At 40.5% G+C, this 8,962-nt stretch overlaps 1 protein-coding gene across 2 annotated transcripts in view; it reads right to left on the bottom strand.

The window, feature by feature from the left end:
* Positions 1-8,519, bottom strand: part of LOC121388591 (regulator of microtubule dynamics protein 1-like) — a 29,224-nt gene extending 20,705 nt beyond the window's left edge. The window contains exons 1-2 of one of the 2 annotated variants that reach the window (XM_041519992.1): positions 7,912-8,519; positions 6,843-6,945 (exon numbers count right to left, since the gene is read on the bottom strand). In XM_041519992.1, the coding sequence (XP_041375926.1) occupies positions 6,843-6,945; positions 7,912-8,025 (217 nt within the window). In that variant the 5' untranslated portion in view covers positions 8,026-8,519. The remainder of the gene's footprint in view (positions 1-6,842; positions 6,946-7,911) is intronic. The other variant, XM_041519993.1, reaches the window with a different exon arrangement.
* Between the last annotated feature and the right edge of the window lie 443 nt (positions 8,520-8,962).

Raw genomic sequence — 8,962 nt, 5'->3', positions numbered from 1 at the left:
TGCATCAGGGTCTGATTGACAGATCGCTAATACGCTTTAATGCAGCACACCATGATGGGGCCTAAACTATGGCTGCAACACAATAAACGTAAATACATGTATACTGATAAACAAAAATAAGGGAACACATGGTATTTTGAGAACAAATGTAGTTATGCCTGTGTGCAATACAGAGATGCCATGCAACATTGAATGCCACTTCTGTGATTGGTAAAGCGTTCACTTGAAGCGTGGTCGGTCTAAGTTCGATCCACGTCGGTGGGTCTAGGCAGCGCAAAACAACTGGTATATCAAAGGCCGTATTAATTGATATCTAGTCTGTGACATGGTGCATGTAAAAGATCCCTTGCTACCAATGGAACAATTATATTTGGCTTTAATCCTATGGGATGTTTGTAAATTCAACAGCATCAAAACCAACCCTCACCCGCTACCGACCCTGGTCGGGCTGCTTGTTCTCCCTTACACATGTCAGCGCGGGTAACCCCCTCTCCCACCCACCACAAACCTTTTCCTGTCCTGGACGGAGAGTTGATGAAAGTCGACACATGCGCCCGTAACAGACGTGCGCTACAACAGCCTCTTCTGAATGTACATGTTAAAGGGACATTCCTGAGCTTGCAGCATTGTAAGATGTTTCCGACTAATAAAATATGTCTACGATTAAACTTACATATTAAATATGTTTTCTTGTTTAGAATATCAGTGTCTGTATATTCAATGTGTTTCTGGTCGTCTGGATTTTGTCTTAAATAATTTCGTACGTACGAAAAAACCCCAAAACATTTAGGAAATAAAATGAAATTTAACCTAGTACAAATATTATAACGATCCGAAACACATTTAATATACAGCCACTAATATTTTATACAGAAACAAATATATTTGATATGTAATTACAATCGTTAAAACGTCTCTGTTAGTCAATAACATCTTAAACTCAGGAATGTCCTTTAAAACTTATGACCTGACCTAATGGAAAATACTATAGCGGGTTTCCTCTAAAAGACTATATGTCAGAATTACCTAATGTCTGACATCCAATAGCCGATGATTAATACATTAATGTGCTGTAGTGGTGTCCTCGTACTGTGGATGAGGGTCTTGGTTTCAGTTATTATTTGCTATTACTTTTTAAACCTTCCCTTATTTCTTTCGATCAGTATACTAATGTATTTGTTTTCGCCTTCAGTAAATGAAGCTTTACAATTACGAAAGACTTTCGGTACAGGACTACTTAACAGGGCCGTGCTATACGCTTGCTGTTAGTTTAGCTATCTCGGTATCACCCGAGCCCGGGGTACACGGAGCATGCAGTGCATGCCGGGTAATCATCCCCCATGTGAGGTCATTCACTCGGGAGACACATCCATAATCGCACCTGTAAAGTGGGCTAAACTTGGTGAATGTGGCGTTACATCTACCCATTAAGTCTAGCGGTGAACTCGCTCTGGGATGGAGGCGCAGTAGCATGGACAATCCCCCATTGCCTCAGGTAGGATACGAACCCAGTACCAACCAGCCTCAAGTCTAGCGGTGAACTCACTCTGGGTTGGAGGCGGCAGTGGCATGGACAATCCCCCATTGCCTCAGGTAGGATACGAACCCAGTACCAACCAGCCTCAAGTCCGAAAGTAAAGTTTGTTTTATTTAACAACGCCACTAGAGCACATTGATTTTTTTATCTTATCGTCAGCTATTGGACGTCAAACATATGGTCATTCTCACACTGTTTTTTAGAGGAAACCCGCTGTTGCCACATAGGCTACTCTTTTACGACAGGCAGCAAGTGATTTTTTATTTGCGCTTCCCACAGGCAGGATAGCACAAATCATGGCTTTTGTTGAACCAGTTATGGATCACTGGTCGGTGCAAGTAGTTTACACCTACCAATTGAGCCTTGCGGAGCACTCGCTCAGGGTTTGGAGTCGGTATCTGGATTACAAATCCCATGCCTCGACTGGGATCCGAACCCAGTACCTTCCAGGGAAAGATTTCCGCCCGCACAGCGTAGTGATACTGGATTACGAAATATAAATATTATGTTGCTTTTATAGAACAAAATGTTTAAAAAGGTATTTTATATAACTAACCCTAACCCTAACCCTAAACTTACACTAATTCTAACAAATATTGTTGGGGGGGGGGGGGGGGGGGTGCGGGCGGATATTATACCGGTTGCCTTGCCCCACATGTTGTATCACTGGGATATACACCATTATTTTTGTTGTGCGTTTCTAATGGAAATAAGCATACCGCGCGTTTGATTAACTGGTGAATGTCCGCTTTAAACGTTCACACTGGTTTATTTCAAATCGATTTATTTCCGAGATTACGTACAGGAATAGGGTCTCGTGAACACACGCACGCTACATGCATCTAATCTGTCAGCCAACGGGAGAGGTTAAAGAGACTATCCTCAGTTCGTTGCCATTTCAAAAGATTTTCGGTAAATAAAGTATGTTTCACATGATTAAGCAGTGGTGGATCCAGAAAATCCATTGGGGGGAGGGGGGGGGGGGGGGCACTGATATGAAATGGAATAGCCAAGGGAACTTTTGGGGGGTTTTGAGGGGGATCGTAAAAAAAATGAAAATTAATATCTAATAAAATTATAACTATCGCACAATTATCTCTAGATCCTCCTCTGTTAAGTTTAGTACCGGCCTCGGTGGTGTCGTGGCAGGCCATCGGTGTACAGGCTGGTAGGTACTGGGTTCGGATCCCAGTCGAGGCATGCGATTTTTAATCCAGAAAGAAAGAAGTGTTTTATTTAACGACGCACTCAACACATTTTATTTACGGTTATATGGCGTCAGACATATGGTTAAGGACCACACAGATTTTGAGAGGAAACCCGCTGTCGCCACTACATGGGCTACTCTTCCGATTAGCATCAGGGGGTCTTTTATTTGCGCTTCCCACAGGCAGGATAGCACAAACCATGGCCTTTGTTGAACCAGTTATGGATCACTGGTTGGTGCAAGTGGTTAAGTTTACAATTTACTTACTTTTTCTTGCTTGGAATATTTATCCAATGGATTTCTGGACATCTTAATATTTAGCTTAGTACATCGACATCAATTTTTTTGCAAAAAATGTTCATACGTATGAATGTATTATTTCTTCCAAATGCCAAAATAAAATGAAACAATTCGGCTAATGACCATTCTAAATGTATTTATTTCTATAACGGTTTATATTTAAAACACGTTAAGCTGAGATAGTGTTTTAGAAAAAAAAACACCGGGATGTGTCTTTATTTTGTTAATGGGAACAAGGAATGGAAGGGAATGTTTTATTTAACGACGCACTCAACACATTTTTATTAACGGAAATGTTTTTATTTTTATTTAACGACGCACTCAACACATTTTATTTACGGTTATATGAGTCGGACATATGGTCAAGGACCACATATATAGACAAAGGAAACCCGCTGTCGTCATTTCATGGGCTACTCTTTTCGATTAGCAGCAAGGGATCTTTTATATGCACCATCCCATAGACAGGATAGCACATTCCACGACCTTTGGTGTACCAGTCGCGGTGCACTGGCTGGAGCGAGAAATAGCCCAATGGACCCAGTGACGGGGATCGATCCTAAACCGACCGACCGCGCATCAAGCGAGCGCTTTACCACTGAGCTACGTCCCGCCCTTTAATGGGAACAAACGAAAGTATTGCTAGGGATGAATATTCCTCGCCCCAACCAGTGTATTACAAGAGTTCTATCAAACGTCGTGGTATGTGCTGCCCTGTTGCTGTGAAAGTGCATATAAAAGACAACATGCTTTTAATGGAAAAAAACCCCTAAAAACCCAACGTAATGGTTTCCTTTGAAGACTACGAACCAGACTGTGAAATCGTTTGAGATCCAATAACCGACGATTAATAATTAATTAATTAATGTGCTCTATTGCAAACACGTTCTGATTTGGATTCAACCTAATAGCTTTACCGCGATACGTGTCGGGATAACCGGACCCTTGGATCCGCCAGTGTAGTTATGTGCAATCCTCCTTCACACACAATGATGAAACATTAATACATGCCTAAATAAACACAACTGTCTGCGAGAGAGAGAGAGAGAGAGAGAGAGAGAGAGAGAGAGAGAGAGAGAGAGAGAGAGAGAGAGAGAGAGAGAGAGAGAGAGAGAGGTCGTTAAACTTCATGGATGAACAGGGACGAAGAGCAATGCGCCATTCATCGACCAGTAAATAGCTGAAGCTGTTGTGAAATCATGACAGAAGAATGCAAAAACACAATGCGTTGTAGGCGTTGCGTGAATCCTTTAGTCGATATTGACATTTTCATAAAGCTAGCATTTTTAAAGTTACAAAACTGGCCTCGGTGGTGTCGTGGTTAAGGCTGTAAGGTATAGGGTTCGCAGCCCGATACTGGCTCCCACCCAGACCGAGTTTTAAGGCCTGAATGGGGTAGGTGTAAAACCACTACACCCTCTTTTCTTTCACTAAACACTAACCAACTAACAACTAACCATTGTTCTAGGTGGACAACCCAGATAGCTGAGGTGTGTGCCCAGGACAGCGTGCTCCAACCTCAGTTGGATATAAGCACGAAAATAAGTAAACGAAAGAAAGTACATAATCAACTTTTTAAAAATTAAATTCTATTTTGAGTAAATTACACGTCGATAGCTTTGAATGTAATGTCACGTACCCACCATCCTATTATGTCCAAACAAAACGACACAAAAAACAAACAAACAAACATTATCATATATTTTAAAGTCATTTTTGAAATAATATATGGACGTAATTTTTCGACAAATGTGTTGATATTACACCAAAATGGATGCACATATGTACTAGTGTCACGTGTATTAAACTGCAAACTGACTTGTAAACGTGTCACTTGCCATAATGAACGTGACTCCCTTTAGCACCAATTCGACAATGGCATATCATTTATTTATTTAAACTTATATTCGTGTTTATATCCAATTAACGTTCAAGCACGCTGTCCTAGGCACACACCTCAGCTGGAGTGGGAGCCGGTACCGTGGTGCGAACCCAGTACCTGCCAGCCGATATCTGAATGTGAACCCTGTACCTATCGCTCTAACCACGACACCACAGATACCGGTAATATTAGTATGCGATTGTTAGACTGGTGCCAAAGAAAGTTACGTTGATTATGGCAAGTGACAAGTTAACCAGTCAGTTTGCCGTTTATTGCAGTTTCAGTTTTCCTCATCTATGACACCAGGGACGTGTTCAAGAGACAGAGCGCTCGCGGACATTTTGACTGGTACCATCGTCATCCAGCGTTGGGTGCCAAAAAACAGACTAGCGAGCGACAGCGATCGAGCCCCCTCCACGATCTAGGCCTCAGGTGTCATCAAAGGGCGTCATGGTGAGGCTACCACAGCAGTTACCGGACTTTTAATACGCTTACGAACACCTGCGTGTTAGTCCTGTCCGTAACGGAAGAACCGGCGAAAGTCGACACCTGCGCCCATGGCATTCGTGCGCTACACTACAACAACTTGTTCTGAACGTGCACTTTAAAACCTTCGACCTTGACCGCGTTTCAGAACCGATTAGTTTTTAACATACATCATAATGGATGATAAGCTCCTGGTAGAATTCTCCATAGTCATGCACAGACACAAATTTTTCACTATTAAAGCCGTTTTCGATAATTGAAAATCAGACACAACTTACATTTTATTGTTTGGGATATCTATTCCCGTACATTCGTAAACGTCTGTGGTCATCCCGGTGTTTATAATGCCACGAAATGTATTTTTCTTAATCTTAAAACGCACGTACCTCTGAGAAATAATCGCTATGGAGACAAGCTCTAATTTATTTATAGAGGGTATTTCCCGTTTCAACGTCAGACCCTTGTTTAATTCTACTGTAACTTTATCCAGATGTTTTGCAGGTTTGTAGATTAATCAAACTAAGGTCTGCGAGTTTAAACAAGATAGCATATACACATTCATTGCACACCAGTGTAAGGTATTGCTCATGTCATAACAATCAGTCAATATCTAACTAGTGTTATATTGGCGTAACGTGAACGTGACGTAGATCACTTGCTGACCAAATTCCTAGAAAAAAATAACGTGTAGTAGGTCTCGACATCTGCTTACTTGTGCGTTGCGGCTTGTTTGCAGTTGGTTTGTAATAAATAAAATACTAAACTAGATGTGGTATGACAGACAAGCTCGTATAGTATTTTGTATGTAATGAATAGATGCATCGATAACATGTTGTATGTGTTCGTTATGTGGCGTGCATGTAGCGTAACATATAAGTATTTGTTCGCATTATTTGAGACATAACTTGTTAGAAATTGAATATTAAATACTTTGGTAGGTTAAATGATTCATCATATTATTGTTTGCTGTATAGTAAGAGAGAGAGAGGGTGGGGAGTGTGTGTGTGTGTGTGTGTGTGTGTGTGTGTGTGAGAGAGAGAGAGAGAGAGAGAGAGAGAGAGAGAGAGAGAGAGAGAGAGAGAGAGAGAGAGACAGAGAAAGAGAGAGATACAGACAGAAACAGGGACAGAGACACAGAGAGAGACAGAGAGGCATGGAGAGAGAAAGAGAGAGAGATGGAATGAGAAAGAAAGAGAGCCGGAGCGAGAGACAGAGAGAGAGACAGAGACACAAAGAGACAGAGAGATATGGGGAGAGAAAGAGATATATGGAGAGAGAGAGAGAGAGAGAGAGAGAGAGAGAGAGAGAGAGAGAGAGAGAGAGAGAGAGAGAGTGGAGTGGTTAATCCTATGATGATACAATATAATACAGTTGAATTATACTATACTATTACAAACCATATCTTATATATAGATATATAGCCTCATTACCGTGTTGTATATTTTTTCCACTCCCCACGAAAACAGCTAGCATTGGAACTATCAGAAATGAGGTTTTGTCTAGAACTTTGGACTGCGTGCCCTGACAATAATTCTGAAATATAAGAACTGTACATTAATTTAAAATTACGACACTAACCAGGGAGCAATTGTGATGATGAATATGATGACAACGATGGTTATTGCAATTATTGTGCTGATGATAGATGATAATGATGAATGATGATGATGACGAAGACTACATTACAATAATGTGTCCTGTAAGGCTGAGAGCGTGCGCTATGTTGTCGAATCATCTAATAGGTTCTGTGTTGTACCGAAATATGAGCTTGACTATGTTAATTGTTGTATTTCAATGTTGTATTTAAAGAAAAAGTATTTATCTTAAAGATTTTAAGTCAAAGACACACGCACACACGCACACACACACAAACACACACACACACACACACATATATATATATATATACACACACACACACACGCATACACACACATATATACACCACACACACAACACATATATATATATATATATATATAGAGAGAGAGAGAGAGAGAGAGAGAGAGAGAGAGAGAGAGAGAGAGAGAGAGAGAGAGAGAGAGAGAGACATTCACATGCACATAGACGCATACACCCTCATATGTACACACATACATATACACTCACACGCACACATACGTACACACTCACATACACACTAACATACTCACATACTCACACACACATACACATATACACTCACATATACACACATACACACATATATACACACTCACACACATTCAGACACACACACACACACACACACACACACACACACACACACACACACACACTCACACACACAACAACAACAACAACAACAAAGTTAAAAATAATATAAAACTTAGCAATATCATTTCTCTATACAGCACACCTCTTGAAAAGTAAACTTTCATTTACAAAATAATAAAAAATCTAAACAATTAAAATTGCTATAGATATCAAACCAGTAATAATATCAAGGTATTCAAAAGATAATACTATATATTTTAATTGATTAAAAAATTAAATTACCTTTAGAAAACACAAAAGCGTTCGATATTTCCGTAACAGCTGTTTTCCTTCACGGAAATCACCGGACAATCGGGTGATCGTTAACAAACTCCGACAGATTTTAAGCGAAGACATCAGTGCGCCCTTACAGGCCTAGCAACACAACTGACTGTCGTTCAAACATCACAACTCTTTGTCTAGAGCAAGCATGGAGCTCCGTGCTAGGCAGCACGATTTAAGAAAGACCCAGGGTCGGATCCAAGGTAACAGTAATCAATCTCCAGAGGGGTTCAGAATTGTTGTTTTTTTTTTTTTTTTTTTTTAAATATAAAACAAATGTCTCAATTAATTTATATATTATTTTAAAAAAGAAGATAGGCGGATGGAACCGCCCCCTTTATACCGAATCACCCCCTATATATCAGTCCTCGATTCCAACAAGAACAAAACGATTACGACTGATTACATTAATATACGAAACTCATTTGATTGGTATTCCCGAGCTAGAAGTCGTCGTTATTCGGGTCTCAGGTGCACGCACCCCGGGGGTTTCCGTTGAATCTCGGCAACAGTCGTCGTTTGTATTCTCCCCACCGTGTGATGACGAACGTTCGCGACTTACGGGATAATCAAAATGTCGAGCCTCTAGCATCGGCGTTACTTGTTTATTAAATTATAAACACGTGTACTGTTGCGTCAGTCGGGAAATATTCCCCGGACGCTCACGCTCTCCTCTTTTCAAATCGATTCTAAAGCGCGCACGCACCAGTGGCTTTCATTGCTCGGTATGAGTTTACATAATGAGTGTCAAGGAGTGGGGATATTTAAAGGTGCATGCTCGACAACAAACATTAAAGTTTGTTTTGTTCAACGACACCACTAGAGCACATTGATTCATTAATTATCGGATATTGGATGTCAAAAATCTTTTATAGATACTATCCCAAAGACAGGAAAAGAAAGTGTATTTGTTTAACGACACCACTAGAGCACATTCATTTATTAATCATCGGCTATTGGATGTCAAACATTTGGTAATGTGATATATAGTCCGAGAGAGGAAACCCGCTAC

This window comes from Gigantopelta aegis, chromosome 14 (genome assembly GCF_016097555.1).
Source record: "Gigantopelta aegis isolate Gae_Host chromosome 14, Gae_host_genome, whole genome shotgun sequence".
Lineage (NCBI taxonomy): Eukaryota > Metazoa > Mollusca > Gastropoda > Neomphalida > Peltospiridae > Gigantopelta > Gigantopelta aegis.
This window is presented reverse-complemented; position numbering and strand designations above follow the sequence as displayed.